A 25693-nucleotide genomic window follows, 5' to 3' on the forward strand; every position below is an offset into this window, starting at 1 on the left:
TGTTCAGAGCTACAATTACATTTTAATCCAATAAAAAAGATGAACAGTACCTGGACTTTTTTTAGTACAAATACAGTACAGTACTGCGTTACTGTACTGAAGTAGAAAGTTATGGACTATATTTGAAATTCATTTTTCTGACGACTTCTGACAACTTTTCACCTCCGTGAGTTTGTGTGTGGCAAAGGTAAACAAACACCAGAGAGCAAAGGTCAAGTTTAAAGTTCATCCAGTGATGGGTGTGTGCCTGTCACAGTGTGCACAATATGATCAATGTGTGTGTGTTTTGAAGCTTTTTGTGTGAGTGATCGCCATGGTCACACTCGGACGAACGGCGCTGCTTCGCTGCCTGCTGTTGTCGGCCATGTTGGCACTGGTTGTCTTCCTCAGCTCTATGTGGCTCCGTAAGTCACTTCACTGGCGAGCTTTTACTGTGGCTCGTCCACCCACCTGCCACTCCCCGTTGACGTTAGGCGCTTGTAATGCTCTCCCCACACTCCACAGCTCAGGGTGGCAATGGAGACTGTGGCCCTGAACACTTCCCTTGCCGGCCACAGAGAAAAACGGTAAAAATAAACCTATGTTTTGTTTGGATTTTTTTTTTTTCCTGGTGTGAAGTCCTTTCCTCTCAGCCTCCATTGGTGCAGCCTGACGGAGCCCCGCCCCTCATCAAGGAGTGCCCCGGCCAGTCGTTTCAGGCGTCACGTCTGCTGCGCTTTTTGATGTCCAGCATCTCCGTTGCCGACGATGTCCTGCTGGAGCCATACCTGCAGAGCTGGGATCAGCTGATCACGTACGCTCCGATCACACACCACGATGGGATGGGAGTCTGACCTCTCTCTCTTCTTGTCGACAGCTTTATGGAGTCTCTCGGTCCCGTGGTCTCGTTCTTCTCCCAAAAGGTCAACGAGAAGATGGACCTGATCCGACAGCTGGCTGGCAAAGATGGGCCGAAGGGAGGGGTGAGAGGGGCTGAGGATGTGCGACCTCAAGCGGCACACTGAGCAAATGCACAGTGTGTGTGGTTCTGCAACAAGTTTTCATTAGTTGCCAAGCGTCCGCAACTCATTTGGCTCAAGTATAGTCAGGGCTTGACCAGTTTGCTATCAAAATGAAATGCGCACGGCAGCACTAGGGGCTTTGCCAGTTTGCTGCCTGAATGGGTTGTTGAGGGTCATCCTAGGTACTGAACCCATTTGTTGCCCAAACGGGTTGCAGAGGGTCATGTTAGGGGCTTGACCCATTTGATTTCTTAACAGGTTGCAGACTGTCGCATTAGGAGCCTAAGCAGTGTGCTGCTTAAACGGGTTGCATATAGTTGTGCTAGGGTGCCTGTTTGCGTGCCGGTTGCATAGTATAGAATTTGCGGCTCTGTCAAAACGGCTTACACATGGTTGCGTTAGGAACTGAACCCATTTGACACCTGTTAGGATGCAGAGGGCAGCTTTAGGGGCTGTCTAAATGGTCACGTGTGGGGGCTTAACCGGTTTGCTGTCTAAATAAGTTGCACACGACAGCAGTACGATCTTAACCATTTAGCTGCCTAAACGGTTTGTGAAGGGTAGTATTAGGGGCTTCACCCATTTATGTATTCTTCAATAAAGACATGTAACAAAAAATTTCAGGTGTCAGGGCAAGTGTACGTCGGGCCTAGAAGGGCTGCCTGTGCTCCCTCCGCAGACGTACCGCTCAGTGCGCTCCATGGTGGAGGCGGAGCTACAAGCAGGCGTGGTGGACTTTTCCCGCCGCACCGAATCGGGCTGCAGGACACTTCTGCGTTTGCATCGCTCGCTACTGTGGCTCGCCATGACGCTGGACGGCCTGACGCAAGCACCCGACAAGCACGGACGCCTCTACACACCCGGCGAGCTCAGCAGGTATGGTTACACCTCTTTTTGCACAAGTGCTGGCGGGTGATGTCATCGCCTGTGTTCCCATCTTCATTAGTGTACTAGGATTTTTTACGTATCTGCACTTGAGTAATTAGGAGTCTTGTTTTTTAGTTAAGTAAAAGAGTGGTTTCAGTACTACTTTTACCAGTCTTTTTTTTTGACACAGGCATCTGTACGTCTGCTTAAAAGCGTGAGCTCTTTTGCCACCTGTGCCCCAAAGGGACGCCTACCAGGTGGCGCTGGCCCCTCACCACTCGTGGGTACTCCGGCAAGCCGCAGAGCTGGTCTTCCTCGCCCTCCCGGACCGGGAGTACTTCCTGCAACTGGTGTGCGCCCAGAATCAGCGCGAGGCGGAGCCCGTCCTGCGCGTCATCATCGATGCTCTACAGAGGGTCCACGGTGCCACCCAGCGCATCCTGGAGCAGCACGCCATGCTGGACCTGCCCTGAAGATACCCCCGGTCTTCCAAAGGGACAAAGTGCAGCTTCGAATGGATGAAGAAAGTCATTTATTGATTACTGAATGGACATGCAGACAGGAAACATTCACGTGTACAACTGATTAACAATCAAAAACACATCAACATCCCTCGTTGGCCTTGGTTTGACTGTTAGCATTGATAGCATAAGCTGGTTTGTTAACTTTTTCCCCATCAATCTTTGGTCGACAAGGCTGGTTCACTTGTAAAAGTTATTTATGGAAATATGATGCAATGATGCAACCAATTTACAGTAATCCCCTGCATATTCACAGTTCACCATTCAGAAAGTCACCTATGACATTTTTCGACTGTTTATCAACTTTGTATGTTGACGGATCTAAATTAGTGGGTGTTCGTCGATAATTTTAGCTATATTGAGATCAAATCATCTTTAAGATATTTATTTTTAAAGGTAATGCTGTAAGATGAATTTGAAATTATTTTAACATCATAGTTTGTGGTGCATTTAAGGTTTAAACTATTAATATAAGCAACTATAAACATTGGGGCAGCGGGGGCGGGTGCATCAATTATGCTACTCATTACATATTCACGAATACCAGGGGATTAATGCATCATGTGTACCACAAAAACTAAACAATAAAATATGACCCCGTGTGCAATGTAGAAACGAGATGCGGTAGCATTAGCTACGCCATTTGAGCATGCTGATTAAAAAAGAAAAAAAAAAAAAAAAAAGTGTAAGCCAAGCAACGAACATGCTAATATTGTTAGCTGAGTTGGCCCACAGGCTAATAAACCCATGATGCCAGCCTTGTTAGTGCTGCTACTACTAAACGTAGAACATTAGCCACCATGAGGGAACATGCTAATTAATTATGCTAATGACAATCTTGGTGGGGAAATAGTTAAAAACAGGCATAAGCACTGGGCTTGCGATGTGTGCTGGCGTGTTAGCTTCGAATACACCAGTTAGCGTCACATGTTGACCACTGATTACTGAATATCGAAGAAAATGTGCTACTCACAAAGAGTTATGGATGTTGGGCTTTCGGCTGCTATTTCATAATAACTGAACCTAAAATGGACTATAAAGCTTGCCAGACACGAATTACGCTTCTCAAAGAAAATACATAGCACCGGCTTATGAACTTTGCACAACTTGCTGTCAACATTAATAACAGGTGTTTGATTCATCAATCAACCCCCCAAAATTCTTCTTTGCCTTTCTCTTGCAGTTTCTCTGTCTCTGTTTCAGTGACCCCCGTCTCGGTCACGGTTCATTGTTCTAATTATCACTGTCTTGCGGTATTGCGTATTTTTAAGCCATCATTTTACGGGTTTTTACAGTATAACTGTGCATTTTAGGTTCATCCTAAAATACCAGCGAAAAAGCTCAAAAAGCCAACTTTTTGCCAGTAGTGCAGGTCAGTCAATCTTAATAAGAGATGAACATAACGCTTTGGCACTTAAGAATGTCAATGCACACAATGGAACACAATCAAAAGTAAGAATGCCATGAAATGAATTCATGAATTTGCTAATTACGTCATTCGCCGACTCCGCCCACACAGTCTTTGATTTGGATGTCGCTGCTGGTGCGCGCGCACGCGGATTCGTTCTTTTGATAATGCGAACGTGTCGAATTTTAAATGGTCGCTTTAAAGGGCTGATTGGTCACCGTGTTGTCCCTGTGAGGGAGGGGGGCCACTGCGAGTCACAACACTGCGGACTGCTAGCGTTGCCCTTTAGCCACCCATGCTAGTTAGCACTTAACTGGCTGGGAGGTGGGATACATACCCAAATTGAACGATCACGCAATGACATCAAATCGATCAGAGGACATGGCTCACATTCGCCATCTTGGCTGTCCATCCAAGGATGTTAAACGAATTTTGACCTCATGGGAATGAAAATGGCAGCGGCCACCTGTTCTTCCTCTGTCTTGCCATCACTGCAGATAGCGGTAAACTTTAAAGCAGTGGTTTCCTGAGTCGGCCACCACCACGTGTCCGTCCTGGGTCAGGGCCAATCCCTGCGGTCCATACAGGGGGTCGGCCGACGTGTTGATGTAGGATAGGAAAGAACCGCTGCCATCAAACACCTGCACAGATTGAACAGAAAGACCGTGAGGACGTTTTAGTTTGACTGCAGAGAGGCCTGGATTTTCTATTTTCTATTTTTTATTTTTTATTTTTTTAACAAGTGACAACGCACCTGTATCCGACTGTTGCCCCAGTCGGCCACGATGATATTCCCGTTGGTGTCCACAGCCACGCCGGTGGGGGCGTTGAACTGTCCGTTGCCTTCGCCGTTGGAGCCGAACTTGAGGAGCAGCTCTCCTTCCGGCGTGAACACCTGACAGGAAACAAATGTTAGTTCAGGTGCACGGTCTCCGCAATTGTAGGTGTAAATAACTCATTCTTAGGCAACCATCTAAATATCACAAAGCTTTATTAGCAAACCTCTTTCAAGCCGATGTCACGTACTCAGGCTATGGGGGTCTCAAGGAGAAACTAGTTCTCTCTGAGACTCCAGGAAACAAGTCCTGAATCTTAAGACAATGTCTATGACAGAGCATAGCTCCAGAAAAAAAGAAGTCTTAGATCTTAGAGTAGGCGGAGACCTCTACCTTGACAGAGTGGTTGTGGAAGTCGGTCACGATGATCTCATTGTTGTTGTTGACGGCGGCGAAGTGCGGACCTTGGGGACACAAACACACAAAGGTCAAGTCACCGAGACGCTCTTGTGATGCGGCCGGCGCGCCTTACCTGCAAACTGCTTGTCGCCGTTCCCGCGGCTCCCGAACTTGGTGACGAGCTTTCCGCTCAGCTGGAAGATGAAGACCGTGCACGCTTTGTTGTCCACCACAATCACGTGGCCCTCGTGGTCCACCGACACGCCTTTGGGTCCCATCAGCCTGCCCGAGCCAAGCTTGGCCTGTCCACCCGTGTTAGCGTGACAACCTTAGCATGAGGCCATTAGCAAGCCCAACGCGTATGGAAAGTGGTTTGAGCATTTATTCCATATCCGTCATATCCAACTAGTGCACTCTTTGTCCTCACACGTGAGACAATTCGGCGCGGAAGAACGATTGTGTCTTACTAGGATATCGATGTAATGTGAATTTCCATAAACGCGCGAGATCGACACCCACCTTGAACTTGCCATCGCTGGAAAAGATGCTGACCCACTTATTGTCGTAGTCGGCGATGATGATGTCGCCGCTGGCGTGCACCGCCACGCCCGTGGGCCGCTGCAGTTGCCCCGGCGACCGTCCGCGCACTCCAAATCGACTCTTGAATTCTCCCTGGCTTGAGAACACCTGAAACACCGCAAGCGATTTTGAGAAATAATCGAGTGTAATTGCAATCCACCCCGCCCTATAATGCAATTGCGATGACTTTTTCAAGGTCAAGGTTACAATATAGATAGTACATTTTGAGTCGCGGTCCTTACTGGGCTGGCTACAGCAAAAATAGAAATAAAAAAATTCGACCAAACAAGTGTGGTGTCACCTGCACACACTGATTGTTGCTGTCAGCGATCAGGATGTTCCCGCTAGCAGCTGCGGCGACCCCTTGAAGGTTGGTGAACTCTCCTTTGTTCCGCCCCTTGGTTCCGATCCGAAAGATGAGGTCGTCCTCGATTGGGTTCTGGGTTTTGCGGCGCGGCGTTCCCAGGGCGCTGCTGGCCCTCTTGGAGCCCTTCTTCTTCTGGCCGGGGGACTTGCCCCGCCTCTTGGCGCCCTCCGAGGAGCCCGTGGATGGCGTGGCCATGGCCGCAGAGTTGGAGGGCGTGGTGGTGGAAGGTGACACCTGGATTAGGATTCGACAAATATTTGACACCCAAGAGTGAAAGTGCTCTCAGTCGTGTGTGTCTGCACACGGCTTTGACTACACAGGCACTGAGCCTTTGGTGTGTTTTTCGCCCACCTGTGACGTTCCGACGTTTAGCTTGAAGGGGCTTCCTTTAATGTGTTGGTCGTACAGACGCAGCGCCAGCGAAAAGTCGCCCTCTTTGGGCAGCACGTAGACAAACTCGTACGTTCCGTTCTTGTGGTCCACGATCTCGCCGTCCACGATGCTGCCGTCGGGCGTGAACACCTGCGGGAAGAAAAGGACGAAGACGAGGTCAGCAATCCTCGCCCAAATCTTGCTTTGGCGGCCATGTGCACAACCTCAGCTGACAAGATGGCGTTTCCGCCCTTGCAAGCCCCTCCCGATTTGTCTCTGGTTACTATGGTGACAGAAGAAGGGAGTCCCACGATGCACTGTTCCAGGCCGGCGCCCATGGCCTCGCTCTGGCTCGCCACGGCACTGAGGAAGAGGAAGATGTGGATCAAAATCGGACAGGTGAGCGGTTTCGGATTGAGCCTCACTCCTCCTGAAAGACGAACACTTTCCCCTCTGGACTTTTCTGTAAAGTTTTCGCTGGAATCTCTGAGTTGGAAGCCTCTCACCTGGTGGTCACGATGGTGCCCAAGTTGTGGATCCACTTGCGCAGTCCGTCCGTTTCCAGGACCAGGTCCAGCTGGTCGTTCTCCTCCGGCTGGCAGGACAGACCTCGCCTGGCCAGCTCCTCCAGCTTCCCCTTGAGGTCCAGCTCCACTTCCAAGCCACCAGCACACGCCTCCGTTGCCAAGGCTTCCTCTGCACGGGTGCAGGCAGACGACACGGCGTCCTCACCCTGCAGGAGGCTCTCTAGCTGAGATTGGAGCACCTGGGCTCAACGCAGGACAACGTAAGTTACGGCTCGCGGACCCCCGAGTTTCAGAAGCACTTCAATACGTGGTTACCCCAAATGCTTTGGTTTGGCTTCAATCACCTTGTGCTTGAGGCCAAATGTGACCTCCAGCTCCATGAGAAGAACGCTCTTCCTCACATCTAGCTGCTTGTGAAGGTCCTCGAAGCTGGACAGGATGTCCTCCTCGATGGCCGCCCTCTGATTGGTCAGCTGCTGGACCATCTCTCGCACCACCACGGCGGCAGCCGAAATCTGCGGCAATCTGGAAAGCACAACGCCGTCTGGTGATTCCGGGAATCCTTTCAAAGTGTCCATGCCACAGAGTTGGGATCAAGTCACACTAGTAAGTCTCGAGTCATTTTGACTTGTCAAGTCAAGTCACCAGAGCTGGGCACTTGACCCTTTTTTGCCGGTCCGGCCGCAAGTCTCCACCCTTGACCTGGGTACCCTTCCGGCCGCGACCTCCCAGCCTTATTCATAAAAATTAGCACCCCCCGCCCCGTTCCGCCCCCCCAAAAAAAGGGTCCGTGATTGACTCCGCCGCGGGAGAGATGCTAACGGCAGAAGCTTTTTAAGGATCATTAGCTGGCTAATTTACTATTCGAACCCGCTGTGGACACTCTTCAAAATGCGCCACTAGTACTTTACTACTTGCCCAACAGCGTGCTTACTTCCATTGCGAGCCCCGGGTTGGGTTTTGTCGTATTGTATAATTATTTGGGTCCAACAGATGGCCAGAAGTCGCATTCAACAAGTTATTTACTTATTTACCAAACTTCCCTTCGTTCACGGCCTTCAAAATAAAAGCATACCAGCAAACCACTATACGCAGCAGGTTTGCTACAGAGTATTTCCGTAAGTAGGAAAGACGGCAGAAGAAGTGCATGAACTCCACCTTGATGTGCCGGCGGCATCCTTGAGTTCTGCGCGCAGCTTAATATACTCCCGGACACAAGTTGTTTTAAAACAGTTAAGTTCCAAGTCGGGGGGCGTCGCTTCAAAAAGACAGCGACAACAATGCATATCGTGCCTGCTACAACCGTAAAGGGACCGAGATGACTAGACGATGCATTTAATTTTATTGCCAAACTAGTTTGCTTTGCAGCAGCAACGAGCTGCGTGCTGCATCCTCTCTCTCTCTCCTCTCCGTGTAGGAAACTGTATGTCATCGCAACACGTGACATAATGGACCGATCAGAGCAGCAACAATTCCTGATGGGTGCGTGGCATGTGTTGCAGACCTGTCGCCAACAGCACAATGCGTCCGTCACGTGAATCAATGCGGCAGTTGTCGCTGGCGCTGATGCGGGAGTAGAAAGAAGCCGAAAAAGAAGCCTTTCACTGAGTAGGCAGAGATTAAATTTGGCCGCCTCGCGACCACGCCAAACGCATGAGTGCCGATTAGTGGGCCGGACTAAAACCCACTTCCGGCCATACTTAGTCAAGCCATTTTTAAATCGACCAATCACGGCTGACCTGCTTTCTGAATCTGAGACGTGATTGGACGTTGTGAGCAGTTGTGATGTCATTTTCAGTCGACAGAAGACAAAATGTCCGCCCCCAGAGATGGCTAAAAACAAGTGCATTTTGCTGCTTAACTTATATTCCACAAACACAAAATTAGTCAGAATGTCGTGTTTCAACTGGTGGGCCTGCTGGGAACATATACATGAAAAAAAAACATGTTTGGGTTGACTTCCGCTTTAAGGGAAGGTTTGGCTTGTCTAAGCCAAGTCTCATGAATTCTAAGTCAAATTCTTGGTAGGTTTTAGCCAACCAAGTCCGACAACTGGCAACTGAACTCAACCTGACTCAAATGCCAATCTCCTTTCACCTGTCATGAGCCGCCCTCATTCCCGCCTCCAAGGTGCGCCGCTGCTGCTCCAAGGCCTCGCCTAAAGGCACCATGGGGTGCTCGCTGTGCTCAGATACGCACTCGCCGCACAGCGCGCGCGTGCACGCCCAACAGTAGTCGGACACCTGCGGATGACACGGCGTCAAGGATGGTCACAGCGCGCGTACGCATCACGTGGCCACGAGGCCGCCTCACCTTGCCGCCATGTTGCGGGCAGGTGTCCTTAGTGGGCGGAGCCTCGAGCACGGTGCACTCCTCACTGCTGCTGTCTGGAGAGTGTTGATGCGCCGCCATCGGCCGGGGTGGCGAAATGGTCGAGGGACGTCTCCGCTGCGATGCTGTCCGCAGCGCCCTCAGTCCATGAGGCTGTCAGAGCCGAGCCAAGGCATAAGCCAACAAAGCCTCGAAAAATCAAACACACAAACGGATGATGTTGCGCTCACTTCACTCGGCATCCTGCGGACCAGAAGGAAAAGAGGACGGTTTTGACGAAAACGCCCCCCCGCGAGAACAGTTAAGTAGGTCACACTCGTGTCTTCAGTGAGGGTGATGCTGTGGTTGCCATGGACACCAAAAGTGAAGCCTTTGATCCTAAAATGCTACATTTACGCACATACTGTATGTCTCCTGTAGCACACATGTGCATTTGCAATGGCACCTTGACATACAAATTCAATTTGTTCCGTGACCCCACTCCTAACTCAAATGACTTGTATCTTAAATCCGCTTTCCTCATAAAAAATTAATGGGAATGACATTCAGCCCTTCCGAGGAGCAGTACAATGCAGTCATGACACAAAGAAACGTTCGCAACTACTGTCTGTAACTCAGTAAGTGGCAGTAATATTAATTGATCTTCGCAGAGGATAAAGAAAATGCCAATGAGTACTGTTATATTGTAAGTCTACACGTCACTGCCCTAATTGTGTTCAAATATCAGTTGCTTAAAGGGTTATTACAACACAGTGACCATGATGCTAGATTTGTTAGCTCATCTAATGCATTTTGCATTCTTTGTTAGCATTAAGCTTGTGAAGTCTCCTAAAGTAATAAACAGTACACAACATGTCATTTTCTTCAACTTGGAGGGGGATTAACAGCCCGAAGTCTCTTTTTTTTATTGTAACCATACAATGCTCTTATCTCAAATTTTTGTTCTCAAGTCAAAGCAAAAAACTCGGCCAAACAATTGCTCAGAGAAACGTATCTATGCGTACCGTAGCTCAAGGCACCGCTGTTCAGTCAACCGCTGATTTATTGACTTTTGGTATCACAGTTAGTGGTACATTTACTGTTTTAAACAGTTGATAAAGGTAATTATACAAATATCGCTATTTGCGGAGGGGCTCGGTCCCTCCCCTACCACCTGCTCGTGGTGGGCGTTTACCGTACGGTATCATCCTTTCTCTAGTATTGGAAAATGACATTCAGTATCATTTGCATTTAGCGATGTCACAATAATCATGTCATCCCAGTGGCATAGCTGCTGTCATATTAGCGCTCTGGATGCTAACTTCATGCGCACACGCAGGCCGGATGTCGCACAGGGACAAGCTACAGATGCTACTGTCTCTTCCCTCCATCATCATCCCTCCATCTTCACTCCTTCACCCAGCATCTCATCACTGCGTGGGGTCATGTAACAAGCGGGAGGGTAGAAACTCACCAGATTCCAGTGCGGAGGACGCACGGCCGAGCAGCATGTGTGTTTTCCAGCCTCAAGCCATCCTTTTCTGCCTCTGTGTGTGTGTGCGGGGGGGATGCCACCATCATCATCATCATGGCAACACCAGCAGCAGCAGAAGCAGACAGGGGCGGGGGGGAGGGGCATCCAATCGGCTTCAATGTTACGTCCACCAATCGGGGACAAGTTTAGGGAATGGACCCGTCCTCCGTTATTTCCGCTCCAGACACTAGGTGGCGATGATGTACAAGAGGTTACATATACAGAGGATCGGAAGCATTCGGCATAGATCGGCTCCTGTTTGCCTAGGTGCAAGGCGATCTTGAAGATGGCGGTAACTATAATTTAATGTGCACGTTTTATCATCTAATATTTTGCTGTACTTCACCAGAAAAGCACGGGGCATCTTATTGTTCCGGTAGTCTGCGTGTAGGTATATTTTAGTACACCGATGCTTGCCGATGGTGTTTTCACCGTAATCTCGTTTCGAGCGACCTCCGTTGCTTAACTACAACGTCAGTAGCACGCGCCACAGTGTGGACTACTTACTTCGAAACTTTTTTTCCCCCAAACCGACTGTGTGCTTTTGGAAAAAGTTGAACGAGATTAACTCGATTATTTCAACGTTGGTTTGCTATGTCAACACGTGGTGACAGTGCCCGTTTGAACCTCGCGATTCTTTGTGATTGCAGGGCTTGCACTCATCCAATCTGGAAACTACAACAGGTTCGAAACATCATGTTTTATACTTTTCTGATTTCTTCACCCACTCGCTGTGATGACGACTTTTCCTGCCATTCGTAGTTTCCACCAGAGGTCATGCGACCAAAGACGGCTTAATACTTCCTTGGATGTCTGAGCGAACTTCGAAACGTGGCTTCTTGTCTTGGTTGTTAACATTGAAAACTGACATCCTCCATTTTCTATTCCAGGTGAATGTCCGCTGATGGAGATATTTTGTAAGCAAGCAATCAAGAGACAGGTAAGTACAAAAAGTAATTAACGTCTTTTGTCGCTGTGATGACGACTTTTCCTGCCATTCGTAGTTTCCACCAGAGGTCACATGACCAAAGACGGCTAAATACTTCCTTGGATGTCTGAGCGACCCACATTAACAAAAAAAAAAATATATATATATATATATTTTTTTTTTTTGTCAAGTTGGTTGACATTTAAACTAATTTTCTTTGTTTCATTTTCAGGGTGGACTTCCCGTGGAGGCCATTTTGGGAGCCACTTGGGTATGTAAATATTTTTTGTGACCATTTGAACATTTGCGTCGCTGTGATGACGACTTTTCCTGCCATTCGTAGTTTCCACCAGAGGTCACATGACCAAAGACGGCTAAATACTTCCTTGGATGTCTGAGCGACCCACAATATTTTTTTAATTTTAAATATGTTTTTGTCAAGTTAGTTGACATTTAAACTAATTTTCTTTGTTTCATTTTCAGGGTGGACTTCCCGTGGAGGCCATTTTGGAAGCCACTTAGGTATGTAAATATTTTTTGTGACCATTTGAACATTTGCGTCGCTGTGATGACGACTTTTCCTGCCATTCGTAGTTTCCACCAGAGGTCACATGACCAAAGACGGCTAAATACTTCCTTGGATGTCTGAGCGAACTTTGAAACGTGGCTTCTTGTCTTGGTTGTTAACATTGAAAACTGACATCCTCCATTTTCTATTCCAGGTGAATGTCCACTGATGGACATTTTGTAAGCAAGCAATCAAGAGACAGTCAGGTAAGTACAAAAAGTAATTAACGTCTTTTGTCGCTGTGATGACGACTTTTCCTGCCATTCGTAGTTTCCACCAGAGGTCACATGACCAAAGACGGCTAAATACTTCCTTGGATGTCTGAGCGACCCACATTTAAAAAAAAAAAAAAAAAATTAAAATATTTTTTTGTCAAGTTGGTTGACATTTAAACAAATTTTCTTTGTTTCATTTTCAGGGTGGCGTCCCGTGGAGGCCATTTTGGGAGCCACTTGGGTATGTAAATATTTTTTGTGACCATTCGAACATTTGCGTCGCTGTGATGACGACTTTTCCTGCCATTCGTAGTTTCCACCAGAGGTCACATGACCAAAGACGGCTAAATACTTCCTTGGATGTCTGAGCGACCCACAATATTTTTTTAATTTTAAATATGTTTTTGTCAAGTTAGTTGACATTTAAACGAATTTTTTTTGTTTCATTTTCAGGGTGGACTTCCCGTGGAGGCCACTTAGGTATGTAAATATTTTTTGTGACCATTTGAACATTTGCGTCGCTGTGATGACGACTTTTCCTGCCATTCGTAGTTTCCACCGGAGGTCACATGACCAAAGACGGCTAAATACTTCCTTGGATGTCTGAGCGACCCACAATATTTTTTTAATTTTAAATATGTTTTTGTCAAGTTAGTTGACATTTAAACGAATTTTCTTTGTTTCATTTTCAGGGTGGACTTCCCGTGGAGGCCATTTTGGAAGCCACTTAGGTATGTAAATATTTTTTGTGACCATTTGAACATTTGCGTCGCTGTGATGACGACTTTTCCTGCCATTCGTAGTTTCCACCAGAGGTCATGCGACCAAAGACGGCTAAATACTTCCTTGGATGTCTGAGCGAACTTCGAAACGTAGCTTCTTGTCTTGGTTGTTAACATTTAAAACTGCCATCCTCCATTTTCTATTTTAGGTGAATGTCCACTGATGGACATTTTGTAAGCAAGCAATCAAGAGACAGTCAGGTAAGTACAAAACGTAATTAACGTCTTTGTCGCTGTGATGACGACTTTTCCTGCCATTCGTAGTTTCCACCAGAGGTCACATGACCAAAGACGGCTAAATACTTCCTTGGATGTCTGAGCGACCCACATTTAAAAAAAAAAATAAATAAAATAATTAAAATATTTTTTTGTCAAGTTGGTTGACATTTAAACAAATTTTCTTTGTTTCATTTTCAGGGTGGACGTCCCGTGGAGGCCATTTTGGGAGCCACTTGGGTATGTAAATATTTTTTGTGACCATTCGAACATTTGCGTCGCTGTGATGACGACTTTTCCTGCCATTCGTAGTTTCCACCAGAGGTCACATGACCAAAGACGGCTAAATACTTCCTTGGATGTCTGAGCGAACTTCGAAACGTGGCTTCTTGTCTTGGTTGTTAACATTGAAAACTGACATCCTCCATTTTCTATTCCAGGTGAATGTCCACTGATGGAGATATTTTGTAAGCAAGCAATCAAGAGACAGTCAGGTAAGTGCAAAACGTAATTAACGTCTTTGTCGCTGTGATGACGACTTTTCCTGCCATTCGTAGTTTCCACCAGAGGTCACATGACCAAAGACGGCTAAATACTTCCTTGGATGTCTGAGCGACCCACAATAATTTTTAATTTTAAATATGTTTTTGTCAAGTTAGTTGACATTTAAACAAATTTTCTTTGTTTCATTTTCAGGGTGGACTTCCCGTGGAGGCCATTTTGGGAGCCACTTGGGTATGTAAATATTTTTTGTGACCATTTGAACATTTGCGTCGCTGTGATGACGACTTTTCCTGCCATTCGTAGTTTCCACCAGAGGTCACATGGCCAAAGACGGCTAAAAACTTCCTTGGATGTCTGAGCGACCCACAATATTTTTTTAATTTTAAATATGTTTTTGTCAAATTAGTTGACATTTAAACAAATTTTCTTTGTTTCATTTTCAGGGTGGACTTCCAGTGGAGGCCATTTTGGGAGCCACTTGGGTATGTAAATATTTTTTATGACCATTTGAACATTTGCATCGCTGTGATGACGACTTTTCCTGCCATTCGTAGTTTCCACCAGAGGTCATGCGACCAAAGACGGCTAAATACTTCCTTGGATGTCTGAGCGAACTTTGAAACGTGGCTTCTTGTCTTGGTTGTTAACATTGAAAACTGACATCCTCCATTTTCTATTCCAGGTGAATGTCCACTGATGGACATTTTATAAGCAAGCAATCAAGAGACAGTCAGGTAAGTGCAAAAAGTAATTAATGTCTTTGTCGCTGTGATGACGACTTTTCCTGCCATTCGTAGTTTCCACCAGAGGTCACATGACCAAAGACGGCTAAATACTTCCTTGGATGTCTGAGCGACCCACAATATTTTTTTTAATTTTAAATATGTTTTTGTCAAGTTAGTTGACATTTAAACAAATTTTCTTTGTTTCATTTTCAGGGTGGACTTCCCGTGGATGCCATTTTGGGAGCCACTTGGGTATGTAAATATTTTTTGGGACCATTTGAACATTTGCGTCGCTGTGATGACGACTTTTCCTGCCATTCGTAGTTTCCACCAGAGGTCACATGACCAAAGACGGCTAAATACTTCCTTGGATGTCTGAGCGACCCACAATATTTTTTAAATTTTAAATATGTTTTTGTCAAGTTAGTTGACATTTGAACAAATTTTCTTGGTTTCATTTTCAGGGTGGACTTCCCGTGGAGGCCATTTTGGGAGCCACTTGGGTATGTAAATATTTTTTGGGACCATTTGAACATTTGCGTCGCTGTGATGACGACTTTTACCGGCATCTACCGGCTAAGGGCTAACTGACTCGAAATGTCTCTCATTAGGACCCCTTTTAGCTGTCCAACAACATGCCCGACATAAATCAACGTAAAGAAATGACCCATTAGCTGCCCGAAAACAAGCCTGGTGTAAAACACACAATTTCAACAGTAAACCAATGCCTGTATAAACGAAGCACTAATGAAGAATTTATAACAGGTAAGATAACTGTAAACTCACCAAAACGGTCATAGAAATGGGGAATGAAGACGTTTATTTGATGAATCAAACACCAAGAACAGACACGTCATTTAAAATTTAACTGATGAACAAATAAAAATAGAATAGAGGCAACAACAGGCTAAATGGTATGCTTACGTTACATGGCGCAACTAAAAATGTGCGTGGTATGTTAAAATGACATTTAAGATTTATTCCAATAACTACAGCATGAATAACATGCTAACAAGTTTAACAAAACCATCCATGTCACTCCAAATATAACTAAAATCCAATGAAATCTTCATCCTCTGTGTCACTTTTCATCAACTCCGCTAAATCCGGAGGAAGAAGTTGCGGTGCTTCCTCTTCCACGTCACTTCCGTCAGACTCGTCGTCAGTTGCATTCCCGATTATTCCAGCCTTTCTGAATCCTGACAGAATGGCTTCGGTTGTCACAGAAGCCCATGCTTTGTCGATCCATCCAATGACTTCCAGGAAAGTTGGACGGCGCATTCTCCCAGTTGCCGTGAAGCTGTGCTCTCCATCCATCATCCACTGGCCCCACAAGTTACGCAAGGCTGCCTTAAAGCTCCTATTCACAGAAATCTCAAGTGGCTGGAGTATATTGGTTAAGCCTCCTGGGATGATGGCAGGTATGGAGTTGACGTTTTTTAATTTCTCTTTGACCTGTGGCGTGATGTGCGCGCGCATGCTATCCATCACAAGCAGAGCTTTGTGTGCTCTAAAGAAGCCATCCGGACGCTTAGTGTAGCACTTTGTAAGCCACAAGTTCATCATATCTTGATCCATCCACCCTTTCTCATTCACGGCGACTGTAACTGATGGGGATTGGATTTTTGGCATAGTTTTTCGTTTGAAAATGACCATTGGTGGCAATTTTGATCCATCTCCACAACATGCCAGCACCACTATGAAGTGATATTTCTCATGACCTGTTACTATATTCACACTCTTTTGCCCTTTGTCTGCAACACTTCGGCCCAGGGGAATGTGAAACGTGAGGTGGACCTCGTCCATGTTAATAATATGATCCGGTTTCACATTGTGCTCACTTAGTTGCTTCTCAATGATCGCACGGAAACTGTCAGCCTTGAGTTGGAAGTCTGCTGGCAGTTTTTGCGACATAGTTGTCCTTGCTCTCATAGAGAGGCGATTGCGTTGCATGAAGCGATAACACCAAGAAGGTCCTCCTGCAAAGTCATTTATATTCATCTCCTTGGCAAATACTTGGGCTTGGAGATGCAACTGCACTGTTGACAAGCCTCTCCCGGCAGCACGTTGTTCAAGCACCCATTTATGAACTCGTTCCTCTATCTGTGGCCACCTAGCTTTTAGACCGCGATTGGCTTTCTTTGTTTTCTTCATTGCAGTAAGAGTAACTTCCGCCTTTCGCCAGTCCCTTACAAGTTTCTCGCTAACTCCAAACTTTCTTTCTGCTGCTCGATTGCCGTTTTCGGCTGCATATTTTACTACTTGCAGCTTGTAATCTGCACAATATGATTTTCTTTTCGGTGCCATTTTTGTTAAACCCTTCTCAGTTGTTTTTGAAATTACTTACACAGGCCTAGAGCGCCCTCTTGCGGTTTGGTGTGAAAATAACGTGTGAAATCATATACAGATAATGTGTTAATTTCACACAAAAGTCACTCCAGAGTATAAGTCGCACCCCGGTCAAACTATGGGAAAAAAGGCAATTTATAGTCCAGAAAATACGGTACTTGAACGTCTTTGTTGCTGTGATGCTGACTTTTCCTGCCATTCGTAGTTTCCACCAGAGGTCATGCCACCAAAGACGGCTTTATACTTCCTTGGATGTCTGAGCGACATTGCTGCATGGGTCACGTGTCAGTTATGGTCATGGGGCAGAGTGCTGATGCTAGTCTTGTTCCTTCCCACAGATTGACTTTCAAGTTGGCGACATCTGGAAGAACCAAATTGTTTGATTTTTAATTCTGTTTCAATTGAATAAAAAGGACTTGAAACATTGACTTGCGTTTTTACTTACGCTCAAAACACCCTTTGACGATAAATTGGGTGAAATTAACGTGTTAATTGTAGGAGTAGTGACATGCCAATGTGTTTTGACCCTCCTGTCCTACCGTACAATCGGAAGTTATGCTTACAGCTGTTAGCCGGTGAAGCTAGCAGCTGCTGTTAGCCTGCTTGGCTAACCGGCAGCGGTTTCTCGAATTCTGCTAGGATGGCGGGTGGCCAAACTCAGGTAGGTTAATTCGCAACAACCATAAGCTTTTATTTTTAAATTGGCTTTCAAATGATTCACAGTCGTCCTCGTCGCTAACCTCTAGCACGTGTGTGGGAAAAAAAACGTGCTGCTGTTTCGACGTGGCACAACGCTCCAAAATTAAGTCGTCTGTTTTAAAAAAAAAAAAGTTAGCCTTCCTTCCACACATCCAATCTCCGCTCCTGCCTTTAGGATGACCTGCTGAAAATGACTCACAGAGAAAGCTGGAGGTGAGTGAACCGATCCAGCTGTTCCTAATTCGTATTTAAAACGCATCGGTTCAAACTACATCTTTCTATGCAAAAAAAAGTGCTAAAGCGTGGACTCATTTTTGGCCGACCGTGGCTGCAGAATGCAACACGAACGTCTGCACGTCAAACACCAGGGTCACGAGGCCATGCACGCCGAGATGGTTCTGATCCTGGTCGCCACTCTGGTGGTGGCACAGATCGTTCTGGTCCAGTGGAAGCAGCGCCATCACCGCTCCTACAACGTAAGTGTGTGTGTGTGTGTGCGTGCGTGTGAGATGCTTCAGAAAGTCTCACATTTGGTGTCCTCAGCTGGTCACGCTGGTCCAGATGTGGATGGTTCCTCTTTACTTCACAATCAAGCTCTACTGGTGGAGATTCCTGTCCATGTGGGGTGTCTTCTCCGTCATCACCAGCTACGTCATCTTCAGAGCCACGCGCAAGCCGCTCTCCTGCAGGACGCCAAGGTAGGCGGTGGACGGCGGAGTCTCAAGTTGCTGTGGGCCAAAAAGCCCTTACGTCTGGTTTGGCCTAGTCAATCCAAAGGGGGAAATGCTCCTCTTCTTCTTCTGTTAGTTTTGATTGGCAGCTGGCATCCTGCTTTTAGGTGCATTTCCGCCACCTACTGGACTGGAGTGGGCACAGTCGATTGGCAGTAAAAAAACAAAACGGCCCTTTTTAAATTCTGTCCATTATTTCTGTTTTATATCTCATTACGCTAACATCCCGCACCTAACCTTACAGCAGAAAGTACGACGTCCGGGAAGCCTCAAACACAAACAGTCGATGGAAGGGTGTGGTATATTGTTGTGGTAATAATTCAAAAATATATATTTCTAAGTATCTTTGTTTGGTTTAACGTTATTGTCCCTTGAGACACAAGCAGGTTTTTTTCTTATAGTTTCTCCCCACTTCTTAGCTACGGTTAGATAGTAAACAGCCAATCAGAATTAGCCTTACTGTCCGACTCTTGATTGGTTAAGAATTGTGGCACAATTATAACGCCTGAATCGCAAGCCCGAATCAGCGTATTGTACGCGCAGTAGAGAGAAACAAGCAAGCGTAAAAAAACTATCTTGTGCGTGCGTATGTATTTTCTCCTCATCAGTTGACCACATTATCATCACATTATTGATGGATTATCTATAAAAAAAAGTTATGAATTGATACTGATTTTTATGATACTGAATTTTTATCTTCTTGGTAATAAAACAGCTTGTGTTTGATAACACAGAGGTAGATTATTTATTATTTTATAATTTATTACTCATTTAAATAACTGAATGAATATTTTTAATAACTGAAAGATGTTTGTATGTGGTTGTTAGTGGAAAGGGAGAGAGCTAAAGAAAAGGGAGAGGAGATTGTGCAAGAACAGGAAGAGCCAGGTAAGAAAATGGACTGACTTGTGGACTTTCACTGGCTCTGATGGCAATTGAAAAACAAGTGTTTGACCAAAAAGTTATTGACAGCTTTGCAACCCTCAAGGTCAGGCGACACAGCTTAATCCGTAAAGTGTAGGGTTGAATTATAAAGTGATGAATGGAATGCATCGTTGTCTAATAAGTTCCATGCTTCTTCTTCTGTGTGTGTAGTCTATCAGAAATAAATGAATAAAAACTGGGCACGGCGTAGTAATGGTGTTTCTGCTAACCACAAAGTGTAATGTGCTGTTCACAAATGGAAAAGTGACACTCCTGAACAGTGTTGAATGATCCTAAATCACTTGAAGTGAAATGGAAAAAAAAAAAAAAAAATTGGAACCAGCCAGACACTCTCAGCACCCCAAAAGCTCTGAACCTAAAATCGCCCCTGGCCGTGGCAAAAAAAAAAAAAAAAAAAAAAGAGAAAGAAAGTTATCAGCTGAACACAACCCTCAGATTTCCATCCATGGCACTTTGTAGCCAAAATTGTGCGTTAACCTTCTTCTCTCGTCAGGATGGTGTACAAGTGGTTCCTGTTGATCTACAAACTGAGCTACGCCGTGGGCCTTCTGGGCTACATGGCCATCATGTTCACCATGTTTGGCTTCAACGTCTTCTTCAGGTGAGTCGACGTGGCGCACATGTGACGCTCGCGCGACCGCAACATGACGTTTGCGCGGACGTGCAGGATCAAGGCGGAGGACTCCATGGACGTGGGCGTGGTCATGTTGTTCTACGGGCTTTACTACGGCGTGTTGGGCCGGGACTTTGCTGAGATCTGCTCCGACTTTATGGCGTCCACTATCGGGGTAACGTGCATCAAATCTACAAGTATAATGAACTGAATGAAAAAAATAAATGTTGAAGTCACTGCAACGTTATGCACAGGTTGAACATTTAATTCAGTGATTCTTTCACATACCACTAGTGGGAGCCCACGTACCACTAGTGAGAATCACTGTTCTAAGAGGAGTTGGAAGTGATGTGCATTAAAGTGATTTAGGATCATAGTTTGGGCTTTATTTTCTGTTTATATTTACATTAAAAATCTGTGTATGTGTGTGTGTGTCCAGTACTACAGCGGCGGCGGCATTCCTACCCGCACTTTGAGCGAGCACATCTGCGCCGTGTGCGCTCAGAAGATCCTGGTGGACGTGGACGAGGAGGGCGTCATCGAAGACACGTACCAGCTGTCCTGCGGTCACATGTATCCTCGCCGCCTCCAAGGCAGCTTGACGACAGCCGCTTCCTGTTGGCGCCTTAACCGGTCACCTGGCCTTTTAGATTCCACGAGTTCTGCATCCGTGGTTGGTGCATTGTGGGGAAGAAGCAGACGTGTCCTTACTGCAACGAGAAGGTGGACTTGAAGATAATGATGAACAACCCGTATCCTTCTGTCCAATTCTGTGCGTGTGTGTGTGTGTGTACGCGCGTGCTTGTCAGTCCTCAACGTGGTCCCGCATCCAGCTGGGAAAAGACGCACGTCCTCTACGGACAGCTGCTGGACTGGCTCCGGTACCTCGTTGCCTGGCAACCCATCATCATCGGCATCGTCCACGGGATTAACTTTTCACTGGGGCTGGAATAGAACCCTGAGGGGCGCCACTCCCGAACAAAGTGACTTCGAGCAACATCCCCAGTTTGTGGACTACATTTCGGGATGTGTTTTTGCTTCCTGAACACTTAAGCGTTCTTTCACTTGATGCGTTTTTTGGACATTGACTCTAAGTTGACCTTACGTCTCTTTTGGAGGTTGTAATGTTTTGTGTGTCACTGAAGTGAATGTTTTTTTTGGAAGGGGGAAAAAAAAAAAAAATCAAATCCAATAAACGCAACTTCAACATGCTGATGACCTTTTGGACTCAAACATCCATCAAGGTTCCTGACACCGACCAACTTTTCCCGTCAGTCCTGGTCATGTTTGCTGTGTGCTGACGTGTACCGTCAGAAAGACGGGCCAATGGGCGCAAGGGGTGGAGCGGGCGAGCATAAAAAGCGCCTTTGAGAGCCGCGGGGCACAAGAGCAAAGCCGAGATGAAGACGACGCGCACGTTGCCGCCGCTGCTGCTGCTGTTCCTTTGCGCGAGTGGGGTGGCCCCGCAGTCCAACCTGGACTACGACGAGTACGACACGGTGAGCCCGGCCGGCCTCTTTTAACGTGGCCTCTGTTCAAAGTCGCCGCTGACACTCGCGCTTTGCCCGCAGGACGCAAGTTCGTCGCCGAAGAGCAACGCCACGGTGCGTCGCGCTCTTCGTCTCGCCACGCGGCCGTTTGGTCGTCGCTGGCCGCCAACCGCTCATCCGCCGCGCCCTCCGTCGGGCTCTTCACTTTTCACATCCACCAAGCGTCTTTGTGTTCACAGGACCAGTCGGTGCCCGACGTCCGCGGCCACCGCCAGCTCACTCCGGGGCGGGACGTCTACAATCCCAACCGCTATATGCCGCCCCCCATTAGTGGTGGCAGCAGGTGGGTCCTTTTGCACGCACACGCGTTTGAGCTGTGATGCCGACGTGGCCTCTGTCCAGGTATCAAGGACGCCCCACCAGCCCGTCCAGAGGACGTGAAGTGGACGAGGAGAAGAAGGTGCACCCCGAGGCGGGCGGATGTTCCTACGGCGCCGTGGAATTGGTACGGTTACATTTTTCGGCCACAAAAATCTAATTTTCAAAACAAACCACCAACCTTTGCTTCGTTTCTGTAGACTCGTGTTTTATTTATTTATTTATTTATTTTAATAAGTATGCCTGATTTTATTTTTTTATTAATATAGTGTCTAGATAAGTCCGGTGCTTAAGAAGTGCAGTCCACGTTTCCATATCATGGTTTCGTGAAACGTCAAAGTGATTAAAAAAAACGTATTTGATTGCATTATTGTTGTAATTTGATTTATGAGTTACTGATTTATGTTTATGCCACAATTGTTTGGTCGAATTTTGTGACGTTGTCACAGTGAATGCTTCAAAGAATGCAAGTAAACAACTCGAGCTGAGGTCTTTCCTAGTTGCCTTCATTTTAATGTAAACCAAACCTAGAAGACCAAAACATGTATGTATAATACATCTGATATTGTTTATAGTAATACAAATTAATTTTTTGCTTGTTTGTTTAAAAAAAAAGTACATATACTTACCACTTGCTATACTTAAAAAATAATTGCATGTTCAATCGCAATATGAAGAAAAAAAATGGCAATTGCACTGGTTAAAAAATGCTCACAAAATGTATTAATCAAAAAAAGCAAGTAAACTTGTTTAGATTCATTTTTTGCGCTGATTCTGAATCTGCCCTTGTTTTTTCTCTAGCACATCAGGTTTTCATCATCATAATAATAATAGTGTATGGAATATAGTTATATATTGACTAATATTTATGAATTAAGGGTTAGGTTCAGCAACAGTTGGAATTATTTTCTGAAACGTCATAGCTCTAAATGACAACGCATGGTAAAATCCGTATACGCAAGCTTTTCTTGGTCAAACTTAAAAACAAAAAAATACTTTCCCCAATTCATTTCTCTGCTTTCCCGTCCTCGCCAGGGTGTGTTGTGTCCGACCGGCTGCGAGCTGAAGATTGCGCTGCTCAAGCAGGAGAAGAGCGTCGCGACGGTAAGCCTACGCCACGGTTAGCCAACCTTAATTGTGCCAAGGCGAACAGAAAGAAAAAGTCTTACAGCAGACCACCCAACAAAAAGTATCAAACAAAAAAAAAAAAACACATAGGTTAATTTGACCTTCTACCATCTAATCTAAGAAAATAATTACCTTCGGACCAACCAAGTGAAATTGGTCCGAAGGCCATGGCACAACTGGCTGGGAATTACTGTTCTATTGCAAACTTTTTAGTGGGCGGAGCCTCCAAACAGCCCCTCGGCCAATCGGGCGCTTCCTGTTTGTTCCAGAGCATCAACGATTTGGCGCCTCTGGTGGACGAGCTGTCACGCTCGTCCAACGAGGTCTACAACTTCGCCAGCGACATGTCCTCCTCGCTGACCGAGCGCCAGCGAATCATCGGAGGTGACGCCTCTCGCCCGCAAAGTCTTCTTACCTCCTGCGCTCCTCGCGTCCAATTCACGCACTTCCTGCCCCCTACAGACAACGGGCGGGTGGTCAATCAGTTCACCAGCCAGGTGGAGGAACAGCACGCCTTCGTCAAGGAGACCGTCGACACCGTCTTTCCCTCCACCATTCGAGTCCTGCAGGTGGGCGGCACAGCACATGCGTTGATTGCAATTAATACTTTGCTTGCTATAATTAGCAATTTACCCTTCGGCTACCGTATTTACGCAATGACGCCTCCCAATATTGTAACATCCCATCTTGGCTGGTTGGCAGCGCTGAGTTAGTTAGTCATCGGCAGTGACAAGACTTGACCACCAGGGGGTGTTATTGTCACACCCATGCAGGGCGTGGTGGACAAGATCCGCCTGAAGATCGACAAGCTGGAGAAGGCCATCCAGGCGCAGAGGGAGGGCTGCAAGGAGCCGTGCCAGACCAAATGTCCCATCCCCGTGGTGACCGGTGAGAAAAATGGCAGGCCAGTCATGTCAAAAGAAAAGATCAAACGCCTTTCTGTTCTTCCAGGTAAGGAGTGCGAAGACATCTACCGGCGCGGCGGGAAAGACTCGCAGATGTACCTGATCCAACCGGACCCCTTTGCGGCCCCGTACAAAGTCTTCTGTGACCAAAGCTCACAAAATGGAGGTAGGTAGGGGCAAGGTGATTATAGTTAATGAAAACAAAACGAAAAGTGAAGAAACATTTTTGTTAATGAAATAAAAACAAAAACTAACTGAAACTCCATTTTATGTTTATAAGACTAATTGTAGTGAAAATGTCTTTTGTTTGGTCTTTGACAAATGAGCTTTCCGGGTTCATTTCGGTTTTGCTGTTTGTTCGTACACAGGAAGGAAGGTCAAACTGTCATTTGAGAATTGCAGTTTACTTTCTTACACTACACCTTTTTATCATCTTGCACTCACCAAATACTCCGTATATTAATTTAAAAAATAAAAATAAAAAACCTAAACTAAAATGGAGCCTTTTTGAAAAAAAAAAATAAAATTGAGAATCCTGCTCTAAAACCTAATTAAAACTGACGAAATTGGACGAACAAAAGTCAAAACGAAATGGAACCTAACTATAAAGAGCAATCGCAAGCTATTCTAACGGAGGGTGGGGCTCGTGAGGAGCATCGTCTCACATGAATGTTGCCCACCAGGATGGCTCCTCATCCAGAACCGACTGGACGGCAGCGTGGACTTCGGCCGCCGCTGGGACGAGTACAGACGCGGTTTTGGGAACATCGCCCTGGATGTGGGCAAGGGTCACTGCGAGACCCCAGGTCAGTTTTTGGGGTTTTTTTTTTTCCCCCTCATTGCCTGGACCAATCTGACTTCCTGTCACATGACAGGTGAATACTGGCTGGGCAACGAGCAGATCAGTCAGCTGACCAAGATGGGCCCGACGGAGCTTCTCATTGAGATGCAGGACTGGACGGGCGCTAAGGTGAGCGTGGGGCTCGGCCTCGTCGCAAACACAAATGGACTTGGCAGTAAGCCTTGTGTCGCTTTGCGTTCAGGTCCACGCCATGTACCGCCACTTCACCATGCAGTCCGAGTCGTCCAACTACATCCTGGCGGTGAGCGATTACACGGGCAACGCTGGCAACTGTCTCCTGGACGGCGCTCTGGAGCTGTTTGGGATAAACCGCACGATGACCAAACACCACAGCGCAAAGTTCAGCACCTACGACAGAGACAACGACAACTGGTGGGTGCGGCCGCAAACGTTGCAGATTTTGCGGCGCCTGCCCCTACGTCAGCGAAAACGCTTCCCGTCAAACTCACCCTCTTCCGCTTGACTCCAGGAACCCCGGCGACCCGTCCAAGCAGTGCGCCAGAGAGGACGGCGGCGGCTGGTGGTACAACCGCTGCCACTCGGCCAATCCCAACGGCCGCTACTACATGAGCGGAGCCTACAACAAACAGATGGCCAAGCACGGCACAGACGACGGCATCGTGTGGATGAACTGGAAGGGCAGCTGGTACTCGCTCAAGGCCATCAGCATGAAGATACGCCCCTTCTTCGCCTCCCGATAACCAACAACAACAATAAAGACACTTTTAATAAAGGTCACACTTACTTGATATCTTGTGTCGTGATCTTATATGATATATGTGATATCTTGTTGATATCTTGCTGCTCATTAAACTTGCAATGATGACATACTTCCTGGTTGCTGTTTGACAACACACAATCAAAGTGTTTATGGGCTCAATCATAATTCATTCAGCTTTATTTCACATTTGGACTGCTAACATTATCAGAGCGCGGAAAAAACATTACTTCTCCAAAAATGTGGATATTGAGCTTTTGGCAATGGCAGCTGGTC

At 46.5% G+C, this 25693-nt stretch overlaps 5 protein-coding genes, 1 long non-coding RNA gene and 16 other non-coding genes across 41 annotated transcripts; 20 read left to right on the top strand and 2 right to left on the bottom strand.

Moving 5' to 3' along the window:
• Nucleotides 1–50: 50 nt before the first annotated feature.
• gltpd2a (glycolipid transfer protein domain containing 2a) lies at nucleotides 51–2480 on the top strand. 3 transcript variants are annotated; one of them, XM_086016177.1, is made up of 6 exons: nucleotides 51–187; nucleotides 293–404; nucleotides 505–793; nucleotides 857–962; nucleotides 1681–1877; nucleotides 2113–2480. In XM_086016177.1, the coding sequence occupies exons 2-6, from the start codon at nucleotides 314–316 to the stop codon at nucleotides 2339–2341; spliced, it is 912 nt and encodes a 303-aa protein (XP_085872303.1). In that variant the 5' UTR covers nucleotides 51–187; nucleotides 293–313; the 3' UTR covers nucleotides 2342–2480. The 3 variants fall into 3 exon arrangements, with proteins under 3 accessions (XP_085872303.1, XP_085872311.1, XP_085872321.1); XM_086016185.1 differs by lacking the exon at nucleotides 51–187 and having other exon boundaries at nucleotides 246–404; nucleotides 505–566; nucleotides 633–793; XM_086016195.1 differs by lacking the exon at nucleotides 51–187 and having other exon boundaries at nucleotides 246–404; nucleotides 505–566; nucleotides 648–793.
• trim2b (tripartite motif containing 2b) lies at nucleotides 2378–10768 on the bottom strand. The gene is made up of 13 exons (XM_086016103.1): nucleotides 10602–10768; nucleotides 9131–9337; nucleotides 8915–9060; nucleotides 7162–7342; nucleotides 6797–7056; nucleotides 6515–6653; nucleotides 6270–6440; nucleotides 5853–6152; nucleotides 5492–5659; nucleotides 5106–5274; nucleotides 4967–5037; nucleotides 4552–4692; nucleotides 2378–4438 (listed from the first exon to the last, which is right to left on the bottom strand). Exons 2-13 carry the CDS (start codon nucleotides 9227–9229, stop codon nucleotides 4286–4288), a joined length of 1998 nt encoding a protein of 665 aa, XP_085872229.1. The 5' UTR covers nucleotides 9230–9337; nucleotides 10602–10768; the 3' UTR covers nucleotides 2378–4285.
• Nucleotides 10769–10787: 19 nt separating this feature from the next.
• Nucleotides 10788–17376, top strand: LOC147150855 (uncharacterized). 16 transcript variants are annotated; one of them, XM_086016250.1, is made up of 14 exons: nucleotides 10891–11345; nucleotides 11552–11601; nucleotides 11822–11860; nucleotides 12073–12111; nucleotides 12312–12363; nucleotides 12576–12613; nucleotides 12826–12852; nucleotides 13065–13103; nucleotides 13304–13355; nucleotides 13572–13610; nucleotides 14067–14105; nucleotides 14318–14356; nucleotides 14813–14851; nucleotides 15863–17376. In XM_086016250.1, exons 9-14 carry the CDS (start codon nucleotides 13308–13310, stop codon nucleotides 15998–16000), a joined length of 342 nt encoding a protein of 113 aa, XP_085872376.1. In that variant the 5' UTR covers nucleotides 10891–11345; nucleotides 11552–11601; nucleotides 11822–11860; nucleotides 12073–12111; nucleotides 12312–12363; nucleotides 12576–12613; nucleotides 12826–12852; nucleotides 13065–13103; nucleotides 13304–13307; the 3' UTR covers nucleotides 16001–17376. The 16 variants fall into 16 exon arrangements, 11 of the variants coding, with proteins under 11 accessions (XP_085872355.1, XP_085872370.1, XP_085872376.1 ...); XM_086016259.1 differs by lacking the exon at nucleotides 12826–12852; XM_086016266.1 differs by lacking the exons at nucleotides 12826–12852; nucleotides 13065–13103.
• LOC147150856 (small nucleolar RNA SNORD14) lies at nucleotides 11390–11482 on the top strand. Its single transcript, XR_015085975.1, has one exon. It is a non-coding gene; the product is annotated as a small nucleolar RNA SNORD14 (small nucleolar RNA).
• On the top strand, nucleotides 11632–11724 carry LOC147150857 (small nucleolar RNA SNORD14). Its single transcript, XR_015085974.1, has one exon. It is a non-coding gene; the product is annotated as a small nucleolar RNA SNORD14 (small nucleolar RNA).
• Nucleotides 11899–11991, top strand: LOC147150858 (small nucleolar RNA SNORD14). Its single transcript, XR_015085985.1, has one exon. It is a non-coding gene; the product is annotated as a small nucleolar RNA SNORD14 (small nucleolar RNA).
• Nucleotides 12150–12242, top strand: LOC147150859 (small nucleolar RNA SNORD14). Its single transcript, XR_015085996.1, has one exon. It is a non-coding gene; the product is annotated as a small nucleolar RNA SNORD14 (small nucleolar RNA).
• Nucleotides 12394–12486, top strand: LOC147150860 (small nucleolar RNA SNORD14). The gene has a single exon (XR_015086007.1). It is a non-coding gene; the product is annotated as a small nucleolar RNA SNORD14 (small nucleolar RNA).
• On the top strand, nucleotides 12652–12744 carry LOC147150861 (small nucleolar RNA SNORD14). Its single transcript, XR_015085881.1, has one exon. It is a non-coding gene; the product is annotated as a small nucleolar RNA SNORD14 (small nucleolar RNA).
• LOC147150862 (small nucleolar RNA SNORD14) lies at nucleotides 12891–12983 on the top strand. Its single transcript, XR_015085973.1, has one exon. It is a non-coding gene; the product is annotated as a small nucleolar RNA SNORD14 (small nucleolar RNA).
• Nucleotides 13142–13234, top strand: LOC147150863 (small nucleolar RNA SNORD14). Its single transcript, XR_015085948.1, has one exon. It is a non-coding gene; the product is annotated as a small nucleolar RNA SNORD14 (small nucleolar RNA).
• LOC147150864 (small nucleolar RNA SNORD14) lies at nucleotides 13385–13477 on the top strand. Its single transcript, XR_015085892.1, has one exon. It is a non-coding gene; the product is annotated as a small nucleolar RNA SNORD14 (small nucleolar RNA).
• LOC147150865 (small nucleolar RNA SNORD14) lies at nucleotides 13649–13741 on the top strand. Its single transcript, XR_015085903.1, has one exon. It is a non-coding gene; the product is annotated as a small nucleolar RNA SNORD14 (small nucleolar RNA).
• On the top strand, nucleotides 13894–13986 carry LOC147150866 (small nucleolar RNA SNORD14). The gene has a single exon (XR_015085914.1). It is a non-coding gene; the product is annotated as a small nucleolar RNA SNORD14 (small nucleolar RNA).
• LOC147150867 (small nucleolar RNA SNORD14) lies at nucleotides 14144–14236 on the top strand. The gene has a single exon (XR_015085968.1). It is a non-coding gene; the product is annotated as a small nucleolar RNA SNORD14 (small nucleolar RNA).
• Nucleotides 14395–14487, top strand: LOC147150868 (small nucleolar RNA SNORD14). Its single transcript, XR_015085959.1, has one exon. It is a non-coding gene; the product is annotated as a small nucleolar RNA SNORD14 (small nucleolar RNA).
• Nucleotides 14638–14730, top strand: LOC147150869 (small nucleolar RNA SNORD14). Its single transcript, XR_015085925.1, has one exon. It is a non-coding gene; the product is annotated as a small nucleolar RNA SNORD14 (small nucleolar RNA).
• Nucleotides 14890–14982, top strand: LOC147150870 (small nucleolar RNA SNORD14). The gene has a single exon (XR_015085937.1). It is a non-coding gene; the product is annotated as a small nucleolar RNA SNORD14 (small nucleolar RNA).
• Nucleotides 15403–23086, bottom strand: LOC147150871 (uncharacterized). 2 transcript variants are annotated; one of them, XR_015082512.1, is made up of 3 exons: nucleotides 20402–23086; nucleotides 18176–20127; nucleotides 15403–17309 (listed from the first exon to the last, which is right to left on the bottom strand). It is a non-coding gene; the product is annotated as an uncharacterized LOC147150871 (long non-coding RNA). The 2 variants fall into 2 exon arrangements; XR_015082511.1 differs by having other exon boundaries at nucleotides 18176–20143.
• On the top strand, nucleotides 17120–17212 carry LOC147150872 (small nucleolar RNA SNORD14). Its single transcript, XR_015085976.1, has one exon. It is a non-coding gene; the product is annotated as a small nucleolar RNA SNORD14 (small nucleolar RNA).
• On the top strand, nucleotides 17448–21147 carry rnf175 (ring finger protein 175). 2 transcript variants are annotated; one of them, XM_086016156.1, is made up of 9 exons: nucleotides 17448–17609; nucleotides 17823–17860; nucleotides 17982–18123; nucleotides 18191–18345; nucleotides 19817–19924; nucleotides 19991–20111; nucleotides 20376–20509; nucleotides 20587–20688; nucleotides 20770–21147. In XM_086016156.1, the coding sequence occupies exons 1-9, from the start codon at nucleotides 17589–17591 to the stop codon at nucleotides 20888–20890; spliced, it is 942 nt and encodes a 313-aa protein (XP_085872282.1). In that variant the 5' UTR covers nucleotides 17448–17588; the 3' UTR covers nucleotides 20891–21147. The 2 variants fall into 2 exon arrangements, with proteins under 2 accessions (XP_085872282.1, XP_085872290.1); XM_086016164.1 differs by having other exon boundaries at nucleotides 17503–17609; nucleotides 17941–18123.
• fgb (fibrinogen beta chain) lies at nucleotides 21275–25448 on the top strand. Its single transcript, XM_086016130.1, has 13 exons — nucleotides 21275–21435; nucleotides 21508–21540; nucleotides 21666–21769; nucleotides 21829–21931; nucleotides 22840–22908; nucleotides 23202–23316; nucleotides 23395–23501; nucleotides 23706–23820; nucleotides 23884–24003; nucleotides 24521–24643; nucleotides 24713–24807; nucleotides 24881–25071; nucleotides 25169–25448. Exons 1-13 carry the CDS (start codon nucleotides 21337–21339, stop codon nucleotides 25398–25400), a joined length of 1506 nt encoding a protein of 501 aa, XP_085872256.1. The 5' UTR covers nucleotides 21275–21336; the 3' UTR covers nucleotides 25401–25448.
• Nucleotides 25449–25693: the final 245 nt, after the last annotated feature.

Source organism: Filicampus tigris, chromosome 2 (genome assembly GCF_054856515.1).
Source record: "Filicampus tigris isolate MCC_2025a chromosome 2, RoL_Ftig_1.0, whole genome shotgun sequence".
Classification (NCBI taxonomy): Eukaryota; Metazoa; Chordata; class Actinopteri; order Syngnathiformes; family Syngnathidae; genus Filicampus; species Filicampus tigris.